At 36.0% G+C, this 26,128-nt stretch overlaps 1 protein-coding gene across 2 annotated transcripts; it reads left to right on the plus strand.

The window, feature by feature from the left end:
• The first annotated feature begins 1,510 nt into the window (after positions 1–1,510).
• On the plus strand, positions 1,511–25,208 carry LOC105171162 (DNA polymerase epsilon catalytic subunit A). 2 transcript variants are annotated; one of them, XM_088884936.1, is made up of 49 exons: positions 1,511–1,806; positions 1,915–1,980; positions 2,082–2,141; positions 2,253–2,348; positions 3,935–4,095; positions 4,299–4,387; positions 4,494–4,711; positions 5,146–5,232; positions 5,324–5,458; positions 5,959–6,081; positions 6,888–6,971; positions 8,336–8,500; positions 8,798–8,974; positions 9,451–9,564; positions 10,022–10,126; positions 10,985–11,103; positions 11,196–11,337; positions 11,424–11,518; positions 11,684–11,789; positions 11,873–11,952; positions 12,042–12,218; positions 12,420–12,507; positions 12,651–12,731; positions 12,827–12,970; positions 13,093–13,188; positions 13,591–13,791; positions 14,255–14,309; positions 14,399–14,541; positions 14,615–15,081; positions 15,373–15,517; positions 15,622–15,819; positions 15,926–16,000; positions 16,728–16,918; positions 17,240–17,423; positions 17,505–17,569; positions 18,964–19,096; positions 19,196–19,297; positions 19,394–19,477; positions 19,654–19,728; positions 19,863–19,922; positions 20,021–20,283; positions 20,358–20,406; positions 20,767–20,927; positions 21,009–21,078; positions 22,330–22,476; positions 22,990–23,157; positions 23,241–23,450; positions 24,080–24,186; positions 24,328–25,208. In XM_088884936.1, exons 1-49 carry the CDS (start codon positions 1,645–1,647, stop codon positions 24,686–24,688), a joined length of 6,684 nt encoding a protein of 2,227 aa, XP_088741062.1. In that variant the 5' UTR covers positions 1,511–1,644; the 3' UTR covers positions 24,689–25,208. The 2 variants fall into 2 exon arrangements, with proteins under 2 accessions (XP_088741062.1, XP_088741063.1); XM_088884937.1 differs by having other exon boundaries at positions 21,012–21,078.
• Positions 25,209–26,128: the final 920 nt, after the last annotated feature.

Genomic DNA, 26,128 nt, shown 5'->3' on the forward strand with positions numbered 1-26,128 from the left:
ACTTGGAGATTGCTGATTGAAGGCGATTTGGATTAACCATTCTACAACTTAAAAGCATGTACTTGCAATTTGTGCAAACGAAGAAACAAAAATCAATACGTTGCTACCCCAAAAGGTCATGGGCTCTCGAAACTTGTTCAAAAATGTTTTTGGATGCCAGAAAATATCCACATATATGTATAAAGCTTTCTTAAAACTTCTCTCAGTTTCTATATTTTTCTAAAACTGCATCCACAAACTTCTATATTTATATAAGGTATTCTTAATTTTTTTAACATTTTTCACGTTCATGCTCCATTCAATGCTTTGTATGTTATGCCTTTAATATTAACCTCTAAACCTATATAGACTTCATTAGAATAGATTATTTTGGAAATTATTCATATATATACATCTAGCTTGATTTTTTTTCCTAGAGAAATAAAAAAAAAAAAATATCCTATCACTTCAAAAAAATTCAAAAATAAAAAGACTGAACAATTTACATAGTGAAAGAGCTGAAGATGGGATTCATTGTCAATAGACTTAGGTATAAAATTAGTTATTCATGATAGCAAGATAATGAATTCAATTCTTATAAAATTTTATTTGTGTATTTTTGTTTTTGTCTTTTATTAAGCCCGTTTTGATTTAGAAAATTTTGATTGATATTTCATAGTCTTTATCGGAAAAAATTAATGATGTTGATCCCTTCATTAAATTATATAGTTTATTATATTTTCTGAGTTTATTTAATGCAATTAAATTTTTATTTTGGTCTATTCTTTTCCCAATTCAAATGGTGACTATAGTAATCATTATTTGATACTTCAGTAATATCTTATGTAGAAAAGTTTGATCTTCATAAAAAAGTTAACAAACATAAAACATACGTTGAAAATATGTCATAGTTCTTTAAAAATGAATTTGGATTTTCATGCATAATTTTGTTCAATTTCACATTTATTTGAAAAATAAATTCTCATTGGCATTTTCTTTTCATCGCAGGTAAATTGCTCATCGACATATCTACTTTACAATTTTGAAATCTTACCATTTTACTTATATAATACACATATGTAAGTTATGAGAAAAAATGCAAGCAATCCCCTTATAATATCGTAAATGAGCAAAATACCCCTTTATAAAAAAATAAATAGCGATTTACCTCTCTATATTTTTTAAGATACAACAATTTATCTTTCTATATTTTTTAAAATGAAACAATTTGTCTCCTTGTATGAGGAGGTAAATTACTTCATGTTAAAAAGTATTGAGGGATAAATTGCTATTTTTTTTTCATAGGGGGTAATGTACTCATTTTCAATATTACAAGGGGGTAAATTGTTATTCACTCTTTTAAGGGGTTAACATATTTATGGGCTTGAGCCTTGAAGGCAAAGCCCACAAATGGGCCGAATATCTGTAATTATTGGGTGGGTAAACGGGCCTCATTTGTGGGCCTGGACCCCAAAATCGGGGCAATTGCGTCATTTAAGAATCCTGGTTGCCAAGCGCGGGAAACAAGTCTCTGTACCCTCACCCCGCCTCTCTCTCCACTCTCAAGTTCGTCTTACTTTCTGTAGCCACAAATCTAGTTCAGAGGTTTTCTTCTACATTTAATTTTTATTATACATGTGATAATTCGCCTCTGAAGTAGGTAAGATGAATGGGACTGATAATCGGAGGAGAGATCGGAGGGATACTCGGATTTCGAAGAAGCAGAAGTTGATACTAAACGCGGAGGAGCAGCTCGAGTCCAAGCTCGGATTCGATGCGTTCAACGAAGGAGAGAAACGCCTCGGGTGGTTACTCACTTTGGCCTCAGTGAGTTGCCTCTGATTCCTCCGATTTCTTCCTCATTTTCGTCCAGTTTACTGGAATGCGACTAATTTTATTTTCATTTTCAAAAATCGACTTGGTTTTCCGAAATAGTCATCGTGGGAGGATCAGGAGACTCATAAAGTGTATAGTTGCGTCGATCTTTATTTTGTGTGCCAGGTAAAAGTTTCAGCGTTCATTTAGAGGAATTAGAAAAATAATTTCAGCTCGAAGAAAATTTATTTGTTCTTTTCTTTATATTCTGCTGAATGTTAATGAAGGATGGTTCAACGTTTAAAGCAAAGTACAAGTTCAGGCCGTATTTTTATGCCGCCACCAAGGTAAGTAAAAACGCACTCAGAATGCTTAAAATTAATGTTCAGGCTTCACAAAGGTGTAAGCTTTCTATCTCTGATTATTCTGTTACGGGGTTATGCATAATGTGATTATAGGATAATATGGAAATGGACGTTGAGGCTTATTTGAGAAGGCGTTATGAAGGTCAAGTTGCGGACATTGAAATTGTGGAGAAAGAAGATCTTGATCTTGTAAAGCAAATCTAATCTTTCATGTATTTCTGTAGATGCTAATTGTTCTTATCTGAAACTTATTGTGTTGGAGCCACAAATTTTACATGTTATTTCTGTCATTTTTCATACAAAAATTCAGCGAGATGCTATTACTACATGTTTCCTTTTGCTGCATGACATGTAACTATTGTTGTGCTTAGTTAATGTGGCTGTACATTTTTCACTGGAGAGTACTTAGCTAATCGCGAAGCTTGTCATAATTATCATGAAACCAACGTCAAAATGAACTGTGTATTTCAGAAGAAAGTGTTATCTGAAGCGAGAAACAGATGATTCATGGCTGTGATAGAAAATAAAGTAGGGAAACCTTTTGAAGCATAATTTTGTAATTTAATTCTATCACTTAGCTCAAGTGCTATATGCTTTGATTGCGTTATTATTGTTAACAGAGCTTTTAGCGTGAGGGATCAAGTAAAAAGCTTTTGCTAGCATTGCAGCCATATGATATAATAAGCTCTGGCCACTTTAGCATACAGTAGAACATGAAAAACTCTGGGACCTAGACCAAATAGCTGATCAAAGCCATGACATCAGTCATCAGTCTTAAAATGCCACAAAGATCTGCTCTCCTATTGTTTTACTACCAAATACCTATGAAAGAACTGCTGTCTCCATCATTTCCTCCCTGTACAATTACTGCTGGATGATATCTACTGCCTACATATCCTGATCTGGTGCTAGTCCTTATTATATATTCCTACAAGAGTGAGAATACCGCACTTGTTAGGCCAAAGTTCTCGAAAGTTCCTTTGTATGAGAGCTTAATTTAACATACCATTGTCCGTAGAAATTTGTCAAACGGGTAAGAATTAGCAGCACTTGAATATAGCAATTCATGTTAATGGTTCGTACCCTAGCCACATCTGGATTTACTAATGCCTTTGCATGCTTATATACTGTGCATAAGTAAAATGTTTGGCTAGCTTTTAGCATGTCGAGTATATTGGTATTTACATTAAGACCAACCAGGGCATTCTGTGGAACCACAACTGGACTTACCTTGGGTAAGCCTTATAGCACATTCACGTGGTCTCCGGATCCTTGTCTCACACTTGGCTTTGTCTATGGCACTTTGAGTGTTAAACTACAAGCCCAATTCCATCTTAATTACCTAATTCCATGTAAATTTAGGTTGATGTCTTCCTCTAACATTTGGTAGACATAGATTATACTGTGACATGCAAGCTTTTGGCATATTGGGGCCAAACATGTTAGGCTGCACATAAATTATGTAGAACCCGTGTCTTGAGAAGCTAAGCTGCATAAGCAGAATGCACAGCAACAGACTAGCAATTTTACCTCTGAGAAGTAGCAAAATATGGAGAGCACTAATCTAGAACTGAATGCTTGTTTTGTTTGCTGGTCACCGTTCAACCAGCATTTTTTACTTATAATTCTGAACATTTCAATTGAGCCGAATCTTTTTTACTACGCTTGTGTCTTTATGCTGTTGTCTACCTATGTTTTCATGGTCAAAGGTTGAGAATGTACCATAAAGTATCCTGAAAATGCTATTCTCTGAAGTTTTGATCCATTCCTCACAGAAAAACCACCTATCTGGTTTGCGCAAGTGTTATTTGAAGATATCTTTTGATACTGTTCAACAATTGATCCAAGTGAAGAATGATCTCATTCATGTAGTTGAAAGAAACCAAGCAAAGCTGGAAGCCGAGGATGCATACGAGTCCATATTGACAGGGCAAAGGTAATCCTATTCTTTTCCTGGGAATACCTATTTATTGATTTATTAGTTATTCTCCTTATTTTCTAAACTCGCCCCCACCCTCCCCCTATTTTCAATGAATTTCTTTCATATTTACTAGGCATTTGATAATGTTGAGCTTTTGGCTTTTGCACAAAGTCCCTACAATCAGCTCTTTCTGAAATGAAAATGTTTCCATTGTGCAGCAAACAACGGCCTCAAGATTTCGTAGAATGTATTACTGATCTTCGTGAATTTGATGTACCTTATCATGTTCGCTTTGCCATTGACAATGGTGATTCATTTCTTCATATTTCAGATATTTCTTTTCTTATTCGTCCTATGAATTCCTGGACGACATATATGTTCTATCTGTCACTCGTGAGGTTCACATGATTCAGATGTAAGGTGCGGGCAGTGGTATGATGTAAGTGTATCCAGTGCGGGGATTGCAGTGGAAAGGAGAACAGATCTGTTGCAACGTGCAGAAGTTCATGTCTGTGCTTTTGATATTGAGACTACAAAGCTTCCTTTAAAATTTCCAGATGCTGAATACGATTCAATCATGATGATTTCTTACATGGTTGATGGCCAAGGATACCTCATCATTAATAGAGAGGTACTATAAAAGAATAGAATTTATCTTTGCTCTTAACAAGCATTAGAGTTTGGAATTAATCATTGTTATCATCTATGTTTTACATGAATATTTTGCCTTGGATCATACTGAGTTCTTTTATCGACCAATATACAAGTATTTGTTCTGAATCTAATTGAGATCATTATTTAATACAATGGTGGAAAGATTGGTTCTACTTGTTGGTATAAAGGCTAGGTAAGTACATCCCTTTTGATGTGAATTTTTAGTAGATTGCTGATACTCCCAGAATTGGTCTTTAAATCTAAATTCATAATGAATTCTTGTCTAGCAGAACCCAATGTCACTGCTAAAATTTGGGGAAGTAGAAACTGTTTTTTGAAATGTTAGCTGGTTAGCTGATGAGTTTCTGTGACTGTGTAGTTGAGAATAGTTGTGAATTTAAACCATTGCAGTGTGTCGGGGAGGATATAGAGGATTTAGAGTACACTCCAAAACCAGAATTTGAAGGGTGTTTCAAAGTGACAAATGTGAAGGACGAGGTACTGATGTTCGTTTGTTTATATACATGTGTGTATATTTTTCAAAAAATCAATTTTTGTTATTACTTAATGATTCTGACATTTATCGCAGAAAGGACTTCTTAGACTGTGGTTTGCCCATATGCAAGATGTAAAGCCTGGTATTTATGTCACATACAACGGCGACTTTTTTGACTGGCCATTCCTTGAAACCAGAGCAGCCCATCATGGTTACAACATGAATGAAGTATGTAGGCATTGAATGCTAAACACATGAAGTTTTTCAAGCTATTTTCAGTTACTTGTGTTGAAATCCATGGCCATGGCTGTCCTCACTATCTTTTATTGACTCTTTTAAATGACAAATTGACCACCAATATAGGACATAGAAATTTGTAATGCCTTGAAGCATTTTGAGTATGTGGCTTGCACACATATATGATCTTTTACCTATTATTTATGTGATCGCGTGGAATCATAAATTAACATCAATTGCTATTATGTATGTGTGTGTTTCTCTCCAAAGCCTCAACTGATGCTTCTCAAAGAATTGAATATCTCTGCTTTGAATTCTTATTGATTACACACAAATAATCAATTTCTGATATTAGTTTGTTTACATGGCTATACAGTTGATTATTTCAGAAGCTTGATGGTCTAATTGCATAGTTACTACTTCAATTTACTTGCCAGCTCAGCTGTATAATATTTTTATTTCTCTGTTACCTTGTAACTTTTGGACTGCAGGAGCTTGGGTTTCGGTGTGACAAAAATCAAGGTGAGTGTCGTGCCAAATTTGCTTGCCACCTGGACTGCTTTGCATGGGTTAAACGTGATAGTTATCTACCTCAAGGCAGCCATGGTTTAAAGGTGCATTTCTTTCTGTTTGATCAGAAAATTTCAGTTATTAAGACTTTATTTATGAGTTTCCTGAATATCATATATTGGTACTTTTTAAGTTTATAACTTTTAACTATTTTGCCTACTTTCCAATTATGCTTCTACTTCCCGGTTTTCAGTGCTAGAGGATTAGTTCTATTTTCTTATTCTTAGAACTGGTGAGGCTCATTTCATGACTAATCCTTCATATCAAAACAGCTTTATGTTATCACACATCAAACATGAATGCATTATTAGATAATTGAACAGAACAGATAACTGATTCTTCTGTTCAATTTACAGCTGAGACAATGAGGTTTTTGATTCTGATACAATTAGGGTAGGTTATAATGATTGAAGCATTACTTGATGCTTCTGCACTTGTAGAAAGATTGCTAGATTTCTTACTTCCCAGGAGTACCACATGATGAGGATCTTGTTTCTGTTTCTGTTGTTCAAACAGTTGACCAGTCCACTCATTGAATTTGAAGGCAATTAAACTACAAAAAAATGGATGTTTAACATTGCATTTGTGTGCGTTAGATCTAGCTAGAGCCTGAGTTGATGTCATGGATGTAGTTGCATGTGATTTGTTATGCATAGCAATCTGTAATGTTTAGCAAATTGTCTTATTTTTTTATTGTCCAAATTATGTTATTGTTTCCTTTTAATTTCATTTGATACTTTATATCTTATTATTCAGTAGAGAATTTATTGGGTCCACTCAGTTACTGCGTTGTTTTGGCTTATCATTTCTATTTCCTACCATGTTTTCTTTTATTATATAAACATTTCAGGCTGTGACAAAAGCCAAATTAGGTTATGATCCAGTGGAAGTAAATCCTGAGGATATGGTTCGTTTTGCCAAAGAACGGCCCCAGGTATGGTCTATTTGACTACAAACTTTGACACTATTGGTGCATGTTATAATTTAAAAGATCAATTATGATGGAAGATCCTGAGTGTTCCTAATAAAATTAGATATTGACTAGAAGCTCCTTTTAGCTGGAGCTGGATAGTTTTACAGAAATACTGTTTGATAGACAACTTTAATATGACATTCACAACACAAGCAGATGGAATAAGCATGCATGCAACTGCGCCCATTACAGTTTGAAGCAGGTTTTATATTTATAAATACTCTTAGTTTTTGGAGGGTCAAAGTGAAGAAAGTTTTCTGATACTTGTACTTCATAGAGAACAACTAAGTGAGCAGATAGGGATTACAAATTGACATCAGTGTAAAAGCTCTTTGTGCAGCTTGAAGATGGTTTACTTCAATAAATATTCTTATCCTTTATACAGTGGAACTGTAGCTTATTCATGTCTGGCAGAACCAGAAACAGTGCTTACTTAAGGACTTAACCTAAAATGTCTTGGATGGCAGAAACAGAACCAGTATTTTAATTATTCAAACCGAACACTGGACTAGTTTAATAGATGCATTCATCTGGAAAATTCCAAATTTTTCAGTGATTAGTTTGGTGGCTTTGAACCCCCCAAAAAAGGGGGAAGAGTACAGATTTTGAAATATTAAACTTAATTTATGCTGGTTTGCTGCTGTTCATTAAGATGACGATGACTTGCAAACCAGCCTAATTACCTGCTAAGCATCTCATTCCAATTGCTTTCCCGTCGATGGTCTGTTTCTGACCTTGCATGCCCTTATGCTTCCATTCTTATTGCCAACCAACAAGTCACCATCATAGGACCATACTGGATGCTTCCAAGCATGGCAGATTTTGAGTTTAGATTTGACAAGAGAAGATCAAAATCCAGTTCAAATAAGGAGAATGATATTAAAATAAAAAATTTTCCTTGGAATAGAATGAGAAAATAAAAGGAGGTAGGGAGATTTAGAATCAGATATAATGAGAGAAAATTAGGGGTTAAAAGATTCATTTATCAAATAAAAATAAATAATGAAAAAATATATGTCAGTATTTGGAATGGTTTGATTGAGCCCAACAAAATCTAAGACTTTCAAAACTGAACGCTGAACTGAATTTTTTTGGTTATGTTAAGTTTGTACCAGTTTTTCCTATTTGTATTCGGTTCTGTTTGGTGGGTACCGGGCGCCAAAAATGAACAAAACCTAAATAGTGTGTATTGATATTAACTACATGTGAGCTCTGACTGACATTCAATACTTTCATTTGAAGAATTTCAGGATATTTTTGTAGCCCGCTGATACTTATACTCTCACTGATTCAAATTCCCATTTAACTTTGCTATGACTTTGCAGATGATGGCATCCTATTCTGTCTCTGATGCTGTTGCAACTTACTACCTGTATATGACTTATGTGCACCCCTTCATTTTTTCGCTCGCTACTATAATCCCCATGCCACCAGATGAGGTTTTAAGGAAGGGAAGTGGGACTCTCTGTGAAATGCTTCTTATGGTCCAGGTGGATAATTGAAGCCTTATATTTTATTCCGTTGTTTCCTTGTGTCTTAAGATTATAGCATTTTCTATTTTAATCCTCTTCCTGTTTATTGGGTTTATAATTTGAATTTTGTATTTTAGCCTTTTAGCCTTTCTAGCTACTTCCATATTTTGACATGTCCTCCAACCAAAAAAATAAAAAGAACAGATATCAGAAAGAAGTGGAAACAAAAGATTAGCTATTTCAGCTCCCTTGACGTGTTTAATCGTTCCTATCGGCTCTAATGATACCTTCATTTCCCTTTTATGATGCTTGCAGGCATACAAAGCAAATGTCATCTGCCCGAACAAACACCAATCTGATCCGGAGAAGTTCTACAATAGTCAGCTCCTTGAGAGTGAGACATATATTGGTGGTCATGTGGAATGTCTAGAAAGTGGGGTTTTTAGATCTGATCTTCCGACCAGTTTTAATCTCGATCCAGCTGCTTATGGGGTAACCTGCCTCCAACTCCTTTCCAACAGAGGTTTCAAATTCATTTTTCTATAATACCTCGTCATTAGAAGACTACATGAATTCAAGTGATCATTAGTGAATCTGTTGGAGATATAAATTATCTGGGGCTGATCATTCAAGGCAATCTGCGCACTCATTCTTTGGAATTCTGAAGATTATTATTATTTATTCCAACTTTCTTCTCAGTACATGAGCATACACTATATCACAGTCAGTTGGAATGCTTGGTCGAATTCTTTGCATTTTGTTGAATATTCAAATTTACTAGCTAGTCTAGTTTGTTTGCTGCCTTAAAAATCTATCATGCTTGTTTAAGTAACATTTTTTGCTCATGCCTAATAGCTGTTGAAATTTAAGTAATTTTTTGTTCCTCTGTATCAATGAATGCTTGTAGTTCTAACAAAATTTCTTTCTTGTTTAATCTTACTAAAAGTTACAATACTTTATCCTTACAGCAACTACTTGATAACCTTGACCGTGACCTGCAATACGCTATTAAGGTGGAGGGAAAGATGGACCTCGAATCAGTTACAAATTATGATGAAGTAAAGAATGCTATCAGAGAGAAGGTACTCTTCCCTTCTCTATGCGAAGCCTGCTTTCTTATCAACTCCTTACGTGAAGCAGAGAAATCAAAGTAGCGTGCATATTTTCATTTTTATACTTAATGTTGTTTGATGTAGACTATAATATCCTCGTTGTATTCATTATCATTTAACTCTGGAGTTCATCCCATGTATTTCGGACGTACGCTATGTATGCCAGACTTTTGCACGTGGTGTTGCTCAAAGTAGTGCAAAATGAAATGGTTATTTTATGTGCATAATACACATACCTATATCTATAGCATGTGCTTTATAAATAGTTTATGCATGTGTTAGTGTGTGGATGTTTATGCACTGGTGCTAGAGTTGGACTTTTTTCCTTTTTCTCTGCAACTCTGTGTGTTGTTATCAAACAAATCGCGTAGGCCTGCAAGACCGCCACATGACCTGCAAATGTATGTTTGCTTCTGCTAATTTGCAGCTTGTGAGCCTGAGAGATGAGCCAATACGGGAAGAATGCCCTCTCATATATCATCTTGATGTTGCTGCTATGTATCCAAACATCATTTTGACGAACAGGCTTCAGGTAATCAAATGAGATGACTTCGTCTAGCACATCCCATATCATGAAACTTTACTTCATTGAGCAATGTAATTGTTTCTACTAAGGAGAAAGCCAGGGCTGACATATGTATAAAACCAAGACTTGAGACTATCATCTGAATACAGTCCATACAAAGATGACCTAATACAATAATAGCTGTGTAATGGAGATTTTTCCATATGCATGTAACAAAGTAAATCTGACAGAGTCCTCAAATTTAAACCTAGTGTCATTCCTGGTTGAAGTCAAGAAAATAATATTGTTGATTAGAGATTCCAATAGTAGGCAATTTAGCAATTTTTGTTAGTGGCCAAGTTTAGGATTTTCTCTGCAATGTATCTGTCGTAATATTCTTAGCCCGTGTTATTGATTTCCATCTGATTGAGTAGCTCTTCTGCTCATGCTGGAATTTCTTCTTTTATTGTTAAAATACATCACATGGTGATTAGACAGTACATAGTCGCATTCCCATGGGCAGCTACCAGTATGGCCATTTAGGTAGTGCTGGAGGACCCATGGGCACCAATGTCTCAGCTTTTTGGGAGTTGACCTACCCACTGTCCTGGATCTTGAGGTGTTGTGGGTTTCTTTGTTATCCGTCTTTGGCATGTATGACATGTAGTAATTGCACATCTGTCTACTTGATATACTTTGTACATTCAGTTATTTCTTAAAACTTAACTATTTTCTATTGTGAAAAGTTCAATTATATGTTTCTCTATCTCACTTATCCTGTCATTTAGTTTAATGAGGCATCATGAAAATGTGTTAAGCGGTCAGGGCAGTATGTTAGACTTTATATTCATCCAACCTGAGTTTCTCCTGTCTCCCAATGTCTAGCCACCCTCAATAGTCACGGATGAAATATGCACAGCATGCGATTTTAACCGTCCGGGAAAAAATTGCCTTAGGAAGCTTGAATGGGTTTGGCGTGGAGAGATATACATGGCAAAGAGAAGGTTTGATTCATGCTTCTCTATTCTTTCGGAGATTTATATGAGATTGATACAAGTATATGTTAATGAACTTGTTGCCATTATTTTAATACCAGTGATTACTATCATCTAAAGAGGCAAATAGAATCTGAGCTTGTCATTGGTACGAATGGGCAACTGTCGAACTCTTTCCTTGACTTGCCTAAAGCAGACCAACAATTGAAACTGAAAGAGCGTCTGAAGAAATACTGCCAAAAGGTATACAACCTCATTCATGTCCCTTCATTTCAGATACAACAAACTGCCTCTGAGATTCTTTGAGTTGCCTTTACTTTATTTTTTAGGCATACAAAAGGGTACTAGATAAACCTGTTACTGAACTTCGAGAAGCAGGAATCTGCATGCGTGAAAACCCATTTTATGTTGACACTGTTCGCAGGTAGACTTCTAAGAATTTTTTGTTCTCAGTATTTTTTATAGTTTGGACCCGCCATTTTATACTTATTCTTGGAGGTGTTTTTAACACACCTACTACTTTAAACTGAGAAATTCATGTGTGAGTTGTCTTATTCAAATCCAAATGCTTTCTTTTGTTGTGCTAAAGTTTTCGAGATAGAAGATATGAATACAAAGGACTCAATAAAGTTTGGAAGGGAAAGTTGTCCGAAGCAAAGGCTAGTGGAAATTCTATCAAAATCCAAGAAGCACAAGTATCAATCTCTCCCACTCCAATATGCAATACAGTTAAGGTGTTAATTTAATGGACCTAACTCACACAAACCTACTTATACAGGATATGGTAGTGCTCTATGATTCGTTGCAACTTGCCCATAAGTGCATTCTCAACTCCTTCTATGGATATGTTATGCGCAAGTACATTCCCTGCCTTCCCTACGCTGTAGTACCATCTGTTTTATGACTTTCGGCTTTGATGTATCTTGGTTAAATTTTGAATTTCCCAGGGGTGCAAGATGGTACTCAATGGAAATGGCAGGAGTTGTTACATATACTGGAGCAAAAATAATTCAGAACGCTCGCTTACTGGTTGAACGAATTGGAAGGCCTCTTGAATTAGACACTGATGGTATCTGGTGTGCGCTACCAGGGTCATTCCCAGAGAACTTCACATTTAAGACGAAGTAAAATTTTAGTTACTGAAATACATGGTTGCTTTTCCACCTTTATTAGCACAGAAGTCATTGATTCTTCAATTAATATGAATAAATTGGATTTACAAGGTCACCTTGACTAGTTACTTGTTTAAGTGTGAACTTGGTTTTCCCTTGTTTGAATTTTGTTTCGAGAGATGCTGATGATCGTCTATGAAACATACATGTTAGAGATGCAAAGAAGAAGTTGACCATATCATATCCTTGTGTCATGCTTAATGTTGATGTGGCTAGAAATAATACCAACGATCAATACCAGGTTAGTGATGAACATTTTCTAGTGGCTCTATCTTCATGCTTATTGTCAGAACTCCATGAACTCTTTCTGTTTCATTCACCTTGGGCATCATAAGTGAACAGTCACGCAAATAAAAGCTTAGTGTCAACTACTGTTTCTTGCAGACCCTAAAAGATCCTTTCAGTAAGACCTACACAACTCACAGTGAGTGCTCAATTGAGTTTGAGGTGGATGGGCCGTATAAGGTGATGCAAACTGAATACATGAGATTAACCAATGATTTTTAGGTGTATTGGATGATTGTCTGTGATTTATTCATTGTCTTTAATCTCGGTTATAGGCAATGATTCTACCTGCTTCCAAGGAGGAAGGTATTTTGATCAAGAAGCGTTATGCAGTTTTCAATGATGACGGTACCTTAGCTGAACTGAAGGGTTTTGAGATCAAGCGTAGAGGTGAGCTGAAGCTCATTAAAGTTTTCCAGGTATTCCCTTAATTAGTGCCTCCATGCCAGCTTTTTTGAAGTGAGATATTTTTCTTCTTTTTCCACATTATGGATCCTGGTAGCTTTGTGATTAATTTACTCCTTTTCCATCTTCGTTGCAGGCTGAGCTGTTTGATAAGTTTCTTCACGGGTCAACATTAGAAGAGTGTTATTCATCTGTTGCTTCTGTTGCAAATCGTTGGCTTGATCTTCTTGATGTACGTTACTAAGTTTTATGTTGAATTCATTTAACAACTGAAACTCCCTGCAAAATTCTTTATCATCAAGTCCTTCTGGTCGAAAACACTTTTAGTCTCAATACTCATTAGCACCATTAGAATTCTTTTCTCCTTTTCAAGTTTTCTGTATGATATCATGAATTTTCTGTGAAAATAATCCATTTGAAAAAATGCCCTGAAGTATGTTTCTGCGCATCTCAGTACTACAACGGAAAGTTTAATCTTCAACTTTTGTTCGAGATATGTAGTCTTTCTTATGCTCGTCTTACCAAAGTTAACCAATAGCATCACTAGATGTGCATTCTTCTCTTATCTTATTAAAATCTTTTAAAACAGCAACGGTCCATAGAGATTTAACCATTGAAGTCTTCAAAATTTCAGAATCAGGGAGAAGATATTGCAGATAGTGAATTACTTGATTATATATCAGAATCAAGCACAATGAGCAAGTCCTTAGCAGACTATGGTGAACAAAAGTCATGTGCAGTTACCACAGCAAAACGCCTAGCTGATTTCCTTGGGGATGCAATGGTTAAAGACAAAGGATTGCTCTGCCAGTATATAGTTGCATGTGAACCAAAGGTATGGAATCATTTGAGTTTGCTGATCCTTTTCTTTTAGTTTTGAACTGAAGTGACAAATCATGAGATGGCCTTCAATTTAATGAAATTGGAGATTCCAATTTATTGTTTGCTTTTGATATAAATATGTTTTGGTCAATTGGATATGCCAACACCCATCTATTAGAAAAAGGAAATGATTTCAATATTTGCAGAGAATTTGTATCTCTAATTCTGGGGTAGAAATCAGTACTCAATGAGAATTAGGAGACAGAGCAACAGTGAGTTTTGCATCATCGAGGCCATGCAGACTGCTTTTTTTTGTCTGCAGAAGGGATTTCTCTTATTTCTTTGTTGATAACTTTATGAAAATTGTTGCTGCTAGTTTGGAAGTTTATAGAGAGAAGAAGATAGACTAGACCCTTGAACTATTCAAGTTCAAAACTTTTTTGGAGTTTGGGCTATTAACATGCTACATTGAACAGGGAATGCCGGTAAGTGAGCGTGCTATTCCTGTTGCAATCTTTGAGACTGATGCGGGTAAATTTTATTAATGGTTCTTTGTTATTGATTCTTAACGTATTTCCTCACAAATCAAGTGCTTATGCTGCTATGCCAAATGGCCACAGAAATTATGAAATTCTATGTGAAGAAGTGGTGCAAAGTCTCATCAGATGTTGGCATCCGATCAATTATTGATTGGTCATACTACAAACAAAGACTTAGTTCAGCTATTCAAAAAATTATCACAATCCCTGCAGCTATGCAAAAGGTGAAGATGTTTTTTCTGCTAATTAAGCTAGTTCCATCTGTTGGTTCCTGAACTGGAGTTACACATTTTCCAGGTTGCAAATCCTGTCCCAAGGGTGATTCATCCTGATTGGCTGCACAAGAAGGTACGTGAAAAAGAAGACAAATTTCGTCAGCGAAAATTGGTTGATATGTTCAGTCGGCAGCAGAGAGATAATGCTGTAAGAGTGAGTGGCGATTCTCAAACCAATGATCATGCGGTAGATGGACATAATGTTACAGACATGGAAGACTTTAGGAACACTGGAAAGACTCCTGCAGTTGGGCCTCAACCTATTGTTCGTTCGTATGAGACTGATACTGTAAAGCATGACGTTAGAACAAGTAATTTAGTAGAAAATGCAGAGCAAAATGATAGAGATGAAAGTGGACATAAGCCCTCAACACTGACATTGCAAAAGGTTTTTGAAGAGAGCATTGACAGAAGTGTAGATTATCAAGGATGGCTGGAGTCAAGGAAGAGAAAGTGGAAAGAGACTCGGGAAAAAAGGAAGCGTAAAAGGTATTATTTTTCATAGTTCAATCACAGAAAGAAAAGCTAATTCCGTCAGTACTTCGAAGCTGCTGTTGTCTCCAAGAGTGAGCACAACTTAGCATATGCCTGATATGTGACCCTTTAAACATACTTCATAAAGACATGAAACTATCTTTACTTAATGCTTATATTCATCCAATTTGTACCTTTTTACTCATTATGGGGTTGCAAATAAATGTGAATCAACTTTTCTATCAACCTCGATCTTCAATTTGTTGCGCGGTATTGATAATTAAACCTGATATGTTAATTTGTCAGGTCAGACAACTCCAGGACGTTAAACCTAGCCAATGGGGCTGAGGTGTCGAGCAGTATTTTCAATTACAAACAGGCTCAAGGCAGAGTTGGGGTCAATTCCTATTTTCAGAGGCATGATTTAGCACTCACACACCATCATTGGCAGGTGATGCACATTTTCATTCTTTTTAACGTATTTCATTTTTTTATTTCTGAATGGACAATATTTATTGCTCAACGAATGCTGATTGCAATCTTTCTTTATGTCAGATTATTCAGCTTCTACCAAGTTCAGAGCACGGTCAATTTTTTGCTTGGGTAGTTGTAGAAGGAACAATGCGTAAGATTCCCATACTTGTCCCCAGAGTATTTTACCTCAATTCAAAAGCCCCTATAACAGAAGAATTCCCTGGAAGGCGTGTGAACAAGATTCTTCCCCATGGACACCAAAGCTACAACTTGATTGAGGTAATACCATTCAAAGATTCAGTCATTCAGGGAAGTTCTGTTCCAATCAGATGATCAAAGGTTTTAAGTGATTGATGGCATAATTAAACCTTTTTTCTCTTCAAAGGTTGTAATTGATGAAGGCCAGTTTAGGACTGAAAGCAAGAAATTAGCAGCTCATCTTGCAGATCCTGAAGTTGAGGTATTTTTCCTACCCCAGATTCATAAGCAATTGAAATCCCTTAAATAATTGTTTGAATGCCTTAGGCTACCTCGTGGATGCTAATTTTCTCTTACAAGATACCAATGGTATTATCTTCTATTTAGAAAAGATAGATAAGTAAATGTGACTGGATCATAGTCACTTCGTAACCATAAGAGGCAATTAGATCAAAATAACCTTATTCATCTATACTTTATGGTTCTCTCATCCCAAAGCTTGTTTCTATATTATGGTAAATTTCATCAATTTTCGAATTAAAGTAGTACTTCTATAGTTGCATTTTAGTCTAGGTCAGAACTTGTAACAAATCAACTTTTCAGGTCTCATGCTCATCATCTACTTCAGACCTGCCTGGTGTACTTGCTGCACTGGCTCTACTTAGTTGGTTTCATCTGAATTTTAATCTCTCATCCTTAGAATCATTTTTAGAACTTAAGTTCGGTAACTGCCTTCCAGACTCAGCTTTCTAAATTGTGACGAACTTATTCTGGAATTATTAATTCGCATTGAATATTGTCTACTACCACTACGAAGATCTTCACATCTAATCAGTTGCATGACCCCTTTTTTTCAAGTTTTATATTATACGTAATGAAATTCATTTTTGATATATGAGAAAATTGTGATAGAGTGCCATATTTACCTACTCTCATCAAGTCTCAATTTTGCTTTCAAATTGTGATGATACTATGTGAAACTTTGACAGGGAATATATGAAACAAAGATCCCTCTGGAGTTTAATGCTATCCTTCAGATTGGCTGCGTCTGTAAAGTGGACAAGTCAGCAAAAAAAAGGAACTTGCAAGACGGCTGGCGTTTGAATGAATTGCATATGAAGACAACAACAGAGTGCCCGTATTTGGAAAATTCAATTTCTTTCTTTTACTTGTATCATAGGTAACTATATGTCAATGCATAATAAAATTCTTTTTGGCTATTTAATGGAATAATAGAGTATGCATACAGTTTATAAGTTTCTCTGCGGCATCTCTGATGCGGCTTTGGCTGACTTGGTGTATCAAAAAAAAGCTTGGGCGAATAGTATGTTTTAATGTCCCTTTTGCTAGTATTCTGTCTCAATGTCATTCGCAACCGGCTAAGTGTTCTCTTGGTTAACCTGCACTCATAGAATTGATCATGCTGTTTTTGTTTGTTATTATGCAATAATTGCTGCTGTATCATGTATTTTTAATACTTTAATTTTCTTATTCTCTTCAGCATCTCTGATGGTCGAGCTATGTACGTTGCATATTTTCATGCATCAAGCCAAATATCCGTTGTGGTTGTCAGTCCTTTCCAAAGTAAGGAACTATCGCCTCAAATGCTAGAAAGACAATTTAGTGAAGCTAGGCAATCATTATCCTTTCAACCTCCCAATCCAAATGAAGGCATTACGTTCAAGGTAAATTTGGTTCAATAAGGGACATGATTTTCTCATATATGTACCACTATATTCATTACTTTGTAATGTGCTTTTGGTAAGGTGGAATATGTTCGGTATGTCAAGGATGCCCAAAAGAACTTGCAGAGCACGATAACGGAATACAGGTTTTACTTCTTCCTGCTTCGTAATCATTTCACTTGTCAAGATAAAGTGGCAGTCATTTAAGAACATTAACAATAGGTTCTGATCTCAACTGAACAAGACATCATCACAAATATCTGTGAGGAGACTTTGTCATGCAGTTGCTTCTATGAATAAATACTTTTGCCCTCTCAACTATTCATCTGGAGGAACTTCTCTTAGCCGCACGAAGACTGCAAAAAAAGTGGAAATTGTAGCAAACTTCTCGCCCTTTTATGTTGTGTATGTTTGCTAATCAAACCAGAACAAAAGCAGAATCTTCTAGTAGATGCTGCACAAGGTGATGCAGCATAGGCCACAACTTATTGACATGCAAGTCCTTGCATTTGTTTTTTATTTTGGTCAGCTAGTGCTATATTATTAAGAACAACTAGAAACAATACAAATAGATCTACAAAGTTCATTTACTAAGTAAGAATAGTACTTTATTGATATTGAAGGGGAAAAATTGTAGGTATTTTATTTGAAATCCAAACTGGAAGGAGACACCCATACATTCAAGTAATATGAGCATCATACTTGTGAAAGTGTGAGCATACATGATTGATGTAGTGGCAATCCCCAGAGGCCATTTCATCCCTGTGTTGTCGTGGCCCTTGCATGTTTGTTTCCCATATGTACCTTCTTACTATCCGCAAAAATGTTGTGGTGAACCGAATTGTGAATATATAATGTAAATTCGATCTGAGTTTCAAATTGGACGAGAATGAACCTAACCTACCAATGATGAATATGGAGGCTGTACATGGATTATCAGTCTTGATTTGAAGAAGTATACAATTTATAGGTGGAAACACCAATAACAAATTGCAGTAAAAACAGCCTGGGCACAGAAAATTACGGCTACTGCAGTGTTCTATTTTGAACTTGTGCATACAATATAGTGGTTTTGAGTATCATGTCAATTATCCATGTAAAGTCGACAGTAAATAAGTTGAGTGTGTTCATTGTGGTTCCTAGAAACTGGTTCTTAAATGTAATCCCATTTTAGGTTTGAGGAAACAAGAGGCTGATGAATGTAAACGGTAACCACTCTTGAAAGTGGTGCAATCTGATTTTGATGGTAAATAAACAGCACTGAAGGTCAGACTCTCGCATGGAATGTGTAATACTGGATTCCCCAATACCCTACAGGATTTAATCAATGCTAAATAGGGTTTACATACAAATCTAGAGGCTATTAAGCTGTGCTTTTGAGGATTTGCAATCACATTGTAATTATTTTTATGTTCATGATATCATTTTCTCTTCACAAACTTGTATTCTTGTAAGTTGGAAAATGCAGCATTTCAATATACTTTTCCGCTGATTTTTTATCCACACCTGGAAAATTGCCTTGTATGTTCTGGTTTTGCAGACACCGGCATCATGGACCTGTTATTGCTGTTATAGAGTGCCCTAATATCCAGTTATTGAAGTCTGGCATACGGGCATTAGAAGATTTTCCTTGTGTCAGCATCCCTTCCAATGTTCGCGATAGCCAATATCAGGTGATCTAAAAATTCTGACTCAATACAGTGTCTTTAGTTTGTGGATTTTGTTTCTATATCGGATGTGCTAATGTATTGCTGGATGCACTGTTTGTATAGGCTATTGGTTGGCAAGTAATTGCTGCAAAAATTGGAATACAACGATGTGCTGCATCAACTCAATGGTTAAATGAGAGAGTTACACTGTCACGATATGCCCATGTACAAAAGCTGGTGCATTGTTTCTTGATGATACACTGTCTATTGAGTATATTATCTATTTCAGTAGCTTTACAACGAACTATATTATATGGACAGGTACCTTTGGGAAATTTTGAAGTTGATTGGCTCATCCATACAATAGATATCTTCTTGTCGAGAGCCTTGCATGATCAGCAACAGGTTACTGCTTTCATCGTTACAATATTGCACGTCTACTTTTGCTTGCTTCTTGAATTCAGCTATCATTAAACAGAAGGCAATATAATGAGGCACTTGTATGCTTGAAATTAACAACCTAAGCATATTTTTCTTATGTAGTGAAAATTTTAAATCTCAAATCATGTTGATCCTAACAGGTTCTTTGGATATCTGATAATGGCATTCCTGACTTGGGAGGCACTAATGAAGAAGTACCTTGTTTTATAGACGAGGTGAGTGTTTGAACTTCATATTGTATTTTCTTTCCTGCATGTACGATGTTTTTTATCAGTTCTGTATTTATATAGGAAGAGCATTTCTTATTCAGTTGTTAGGTATGGAGATTAATAACTTTTTCTACAACCAGGTCAATCAACCTGTTCTTACTTATCCTGGTGCTTATAGGAAAATTACGGTTGAGCTCAAGGTTTAAGCTCCTTCTCTCCCATTTTCCCTGCCTTTCTTCTGTTTCAAGGTTATTCTTATCCATGTGGTTAAATTAGTTTGTTTTTCTCTTATTCTTAGATCCATCACCTAGCTGTCAATGCTCTTCTGAAGAGTAACCAAGTCAATGAAATGGAAGGAGGTGCTTTGTTTGGTCTAGACCAGGAACCCAATCCTGCTTCATTTAATTCTGACAAGCAATATTGTTTTGATGAGGCAACTTCCTGTGCACCTGCATTTCGTGTTCTCAAACAGTTGATACAAAGATGCCTCGCTGATGCAGTTACATCTGGAAATGTGTTTGCAGATGCTATATTGCAGCATCTCTACCGATGGCTTTGCAGGTTGCTGAATAGGAATTTTTATTCAGTGTATCCCATAAGAATTGTACTAACCTCGTCTCTAATGTATACTGCAGTCCAAGATCTAAACTTCATGACCCTGCTCTCCATCGCATGCTCCATAAGGTGATTTCTTTTTCAGGAAACATGACGGTTATTGTTAAATCAAGAAACACATGTCATGGTGCATATGAGTCAAACATGATAATAACATTCTAAATACATTGTTTATCCTGTTTCCTCCATTTTATTTTTTAACTTCCATGTTCAGCTGACTGTGTTTTCTTCATTAGAAGATCTTCATATTTATTGGAGTGGTTTCTGGAGTCTATAAGGTTGAAAATTTTGGTGACAGATGCTTCAGGAGATAAAATGGAATTTTGATACTTCCTGGACATAAATTCATTCCTAAAAGCGTGTTAGTCCATTTCATTAGAGATTTCTTACTTAGTTTTATTCATTTGACACATGATATCTTTATGGCAGGTTATGCAGAAGGTGTTTGCTTTGCTGATGGCTGAGCTTCGTAAATTAGGTGCAACAATTGTATTTTCAAGCTTCCGCAGAGTTATAATTGATACAGGAAAGTCTGATCTGCCTGCAGCTAAAGCTTATTGTGAGAGTGTCGTTAAAACTCTGCAGTCTAGGTTCGTCTCTGCATGTATCCTGAATGACTTGTAACCAATCACTTCGTTTTTATTGAATAATATCTCAAACTTTCTTTGTAGCAGGGACTTGTTTGAGTGGATTGAACTTGAGCCGGTCCAGTTTTGGCACTCCCTGCTCTTTATGGATCAGGTTGGCAGTGTCCTTAGTTTTAGTTGACTGACCAATTCCTCTGATATGGTGTAATGCACAATACAGATTTGCTGCCAATTTATTGTGCATGTTCCTAGTAAAATTATGCATTTTCTATATGATTTAGGATTTAATAAGCTAATGTGATGCTCTAGTGTGGGTGTTCTATTCTGAATGCAGATCCTATTACAGAACAGTAAATCATCATTTACCTGGGTTTTGGTGATGATTTAAACAGTACAACTGCTGGTGAATGCATGTTAGTGTTAACTATGTAGGTAGCATGTGTTGGCATTAGAACCTCCTGAGACCAGCCCTTATCTTCAATTTGTAAGAGTTATATGATACATCAGTATTAGGTTTATCATATAGTTGGATTCTCCTTTTGTTATGTGGTATTGATGTTGCTCCATACTTTTGAGGTCCCCCTATCCTTCTGTATTTCATGTACCTTCATCCATTAAAAGTTGTCTTTCGTATATTGGAATTAGAAAAACGGGAATGCCTAAAGCTGTAGTCAGAAAATTTGGTAATCACTTAATCCACTGTGAAGAACATCATAATAGAGAATCGGCAATCAAAAACATTTTCTTTTCATACCTACTAAAATTTCTGTTGTATACTGAAGACCGGGAGTTGTATAAGGCTTTAAAGGGAAAGGGGTTGCGTACATCTACCAATAGCCAGGCACCTAAAAACTGTTATATCTGACATGGCAAAGCAGGTTGGCACTTAATAAGTATTCGATCCGACTTTGCAAAAGGCATGATTTTTGACGTATCGTGGTAGCATTCCTACAAACATATGAATTTTTGAAACCCATGTTACATAGGTCTCTGTTGCCTGGTATGACATATTACTGATCAAATTGAAAGCAGATTCAGACTTTTGTCTTAGTGTGTTAATGTCAAGCCATAAGGAACTGAAGTTCTGTTGGGGAGTATATTGTCAGATATTCCCTCTCTGCTGATCAGCATGAGTCCAATGCCAACACAACAACTTTGCTCCCAGATTGCTTGGTGGTAGTTTAGTTGTGATTGTTGGTCTTCCAGTATTGAGTGATACGCGTGTTTTTCTTGTTCCCTGTTTGTTGGTTGGTTAATAGTAAATTTTGCACACTTTCAATTGCATTTGGTCAACAGCGAAGCAATGTGAAGATAAAATGATCAGATAAAAAAGTGATTCACTTGTATGAGTTGTCTTTCTGATACATTCTCATTCTTTTCTTCTTTCCTTCATTTTCAATGTTAGTACAATTATGGTGGAATTCAAGCTAGACTACAAGATGGAGTAACTGAAGAATATTCAGAAGCAAGTATGGATAGCATGCACAATGATTCTCAAGTAGACATCATCTCCAGCTGGACTATTGCAGAAAACTTACCTAAAGCAACTCAGGTGGGTCATCCATTTCACAAAATAAGACTTGCTTAGTGATTTGACCTGTAGATGATCCACAGAGTTCAGTTATATGCTATACTTCATGAGGTTTCACTTGGACGTCAAAGCATATTCTAAAGTCCCAGCCAAAAGAATGAAAGGCCCTATAATGCCGGAGCCACCAACACAATGGTTGCTGTACCGCTCTTCGGTTGTTACAACTGTTGTTAACATCGGCAGAAATGTGCCCAATCAGAAAAACGATGGCAAATACTATACTGTCTTTACCTATTATCTTTAACCATATTTACCATGAGATTTTGATACCATTGGCAAAAGGCCAAGATGCTGCTCTCAGGTCCTAAACCTGTTTCACCGTTCCCTGAAAATCATCAGCTCCACATTTTCACCACCATAATTGTAAACACTAGAAACCAGCCTTTCCAGAGAATGCACAACTACTACATATAAGGCTATTCACCTGTGAGACTGTTCCATGTTCTGCCTATTAATTTTTGTTATTTTATACAGGATTACTTCATCTTGATTGTTTCGGAATTTTTATATATTCCATGGAAGTATGCACAAGAAGAAGCGGCAAAACGAGCATCTGCAATGGGTGACCTATGTACACCATCAATCACAGCTTCAACTGCTGAAATTCTTGAATCACAGATGGCAGAATTTCTGAAGAAAAAGGTACTAATTGAAATGCATGAACTCTTTTTTTAACATTTTCCACAGACTTTTAGGCTTAACTTCTATAATTCTTTGTCCTACAGATTGGAACTGACTTTACAGACAAACTTCTTAAAATTGTCTGTGATCCAAGTCTTCACATGAAAGGAAGAAGCAAGTCTCAGAGTGATAACATCTCAATTGGAAGTTCGCAATCTTTGAAGGACATTCACAAGGGGGATTCTGCTCTGGATTTCATCAAATATGTTTGTGCAGTTTTGGCACTTGACCAAAAAGTGCAACATGAAGTTCTGGTAAAGAGCGTCTCTAACATTCTCTAGGCTTGACATATCTATTTATTTATTACATATTTTGCCTCTACACTAATCCTAAGCATCATCTACCTGCACAGCAGCAAAAGTATAGCAACGCTGCCCATCCCCAGCTACTTCAGTTTATTTGCATTATGGATTTTGAGTTAATGATATTTGGATCATTCTAACATACATGGAACTAATGAGATATGGTTTGGTAATTGTCCATTCCTTTATTTGCTTTAAACATGTAGAAGTTCTTTTTTTCATCGAGAGAACCTTATAGTTTCCTGCAAAGTTCATCTTTCTGAGAATTAATCATCTCATTAGGTCTCAACTTCTTTAATTCCTGATGTTTTATAGCATATAGATTTTCCCTCTCAGCAGTTCAGCATCTGTTCATGTGATCTACAGTTTTCTTTCGGTATTATAACATTATCGTTGTCCCTACATTTAAAACTTCAATTTTAGCTATAATTCCTTACATTATGACAGCGATTTAATACAGGCATGAGTTATATGCATAGAGAGAAACTCATTCATAGAATTATACTGGTGTGTGATAATGTCTTGCTTGTTGCTAATAAAAAATGTCTGGTTTAAGCAATTGTTTTCTTGGATTTGCACAGGTAATGAGAAGGAACCTTCTGAAATTGGTTCGCATTAGGGAATTTGCTCCAGAGGCTGAATTTCAAAATCTATCTATGACCTTAACGCTACCAAATGTCATTTGCAGGTGAAACTGACTGCATGCCTCATAATTCATTTGTAGTTAGTAAAAGCTTACATACTTCATGATTTATCTCAATGAGAAATACTTACCGAAGGATCCTCAGTTCTTTGAATTAATTGCTAACATAATGCATTTTGTTGGCAGTTACTGCAACGACTGCAGAGATCTAGATTTGTGCCGTGACAGGGCATTAATGGCTCAGGAATGGCGTTGCGCTGTGCCTCAGTGTGGGCAACCTTATGACCGTGAAGTGATGGAGAATGCTCTCCTTCAGATTATTCGACAGAGGGAAAGACTCTACCACCTTCAAGACCTCGTGTGCCTCAAGTGCAATCAAATCAAAGCTGCCCACTTAGCCGAACATTGTGCATGTGCTGGATCATTTGCATGCAAGGAAAATTCCTCTGAATTCCACAGCAAAATGCAAATTTTCTTGAATGTAGCAGTCGCTCAGAAATTCGAACTCCTCCAAGAATGTGTCTCTTGGATCTTAGAAGTCAGATAAATGTGAAAACGAAACACCTGAATTGAATTATATGCAGTTCCCTTCTGAGCCTCAATCAGTGCAAGAAATACATCTGAGCTATACAATGCACGTGTCAGACGTCGTCTCTGGTCACTGCAGTATAAACATCAAATGCTGGATCCAGATTGTGTTATCCATATGGCTATTAGCAGCAATGTACAGATACAGAAAGGAGATTATATGATGTCGAAGGAGGCCATTGTCGGTCTTCCCACGCAGAAGTTGTCTAGGGCCTCATCACCTCAGATCTTGTTAACTGAATTCAAATTTAAGTTCCTCTACCCATCTTAGAATATTTAAGCTGGTGGAGGGGTTGATTATGTATTATTTGCCTTGTATACTATGAGTCAATGACACTCTAGGATAGTTTTAACTTGAGATTGTTGCATAGGAGAATATCAGATCAGGTCATAGAAGGATGCAAATGCACTTGTCATGTAAACCCCGCAAATCGGACCTTTACTGTATATGATATAAATGTTTTCACATAGCTCATTAATCAATGCCTGAATTGCCAAGGACTAGTTTGATATGCGGATGTACTTGTTATAATATAGGTTTAAGTTGCATCAGTAGCAAAGTTCAATGGCTGCATCCAGGTGTCTTCTCAGGGTTTTCCTATTCGAGGTATACTTAGTTAATTATGAAGGACATATCTATACAGAATGTAAAGAAAGTACACACACACACAACACCATAGGAGCCATAACATGAATAAAAGTCGAAGGCACAGTTCTATCACGCAATATGGTAACTCCAAGCAATTAATGAGGCCGTCTTTATTTTATCTTAATTTACTTCGGTTAAAGAAATTTGATGTTTGTTTGTGTAAGTTTGTACCCAAATGAACTTTGAATCAGTAGATTAACACACAGTATTGTTTTCATTATCATGTGTGAGATCCAATGGTTAATATCTCACGTCAATACAAATTCATATTGCTAATATAATACCTTCGATTCATATCCAGTTACGTTTAATTATTTTTTTATTATAAAAATAATAATAATTAAAATATAATTAACATAATACATATAATAAGATTATAGACAATTCGCGACTTCGCAAAGTTTTTATAAAAAAAAGATGTGAAGTCCGCAACTTGAAGTGTATTAATCGGCACTACAAGATGATTGGTTTCAATAAGTTTCATACATTTCAAGTTATGCAAAATCTTATTCTGCACATGTTGATCTTTATCTTAACCTTGTCATTAATCAACCATATGCACCAAGATATAACATTTCACCAATTTCATTTATCTTATTTAGTGCATATCGTGATTGTATGGAGTCCAGTTCTGCAATAATATCAAGTTGGTTTCATATTAATGCCGATGATGATGATGAACAAAATGAGCCAACCCAAAATGTAGGTGAGAAAATAAGAAGATGGGCGGTTATTTTCAACATTTGTATG

Source organism: Sesamum indicum, linkage group LG9, assembly GCF_026168435.1.
Source record: "Sesamum indicum cultivar Baizhima isolate 11 linkage group LG9, ASM2616843v1, whole genome shotgun sequence".
NCBI lineage: Eukaryota > Viridiplantae > Streptophyta > Magnoliopsida > Lamiales > Pedaliaceae > Sesamum > Sesamum indicum.

Excerpts from the sequence above, each read along its gene's own strand:
- LOC105171162 (XM_088884936.1), top strand. The coding sequence starts at position 1,645 with ATGAATGGGACTGATAATCGGAGGAGAGATCGGAGGGATACTCGGATT. Across the intron at positions 12,219-12,419 it reads AACTTCACATTTAAGACGAA|AGATGCAAAGAAGAAGTTGA; the intron begins GTAAAATTTTAG and ends CATACATGTTAG. Across the intron at positions 19,298-19,393 it reads CACTGTCACGATATGCCCAT|GTACCTTTGGGAAATTTTGA; the intron begins GTACAAAAGCTG and ends TTATATGGACAG.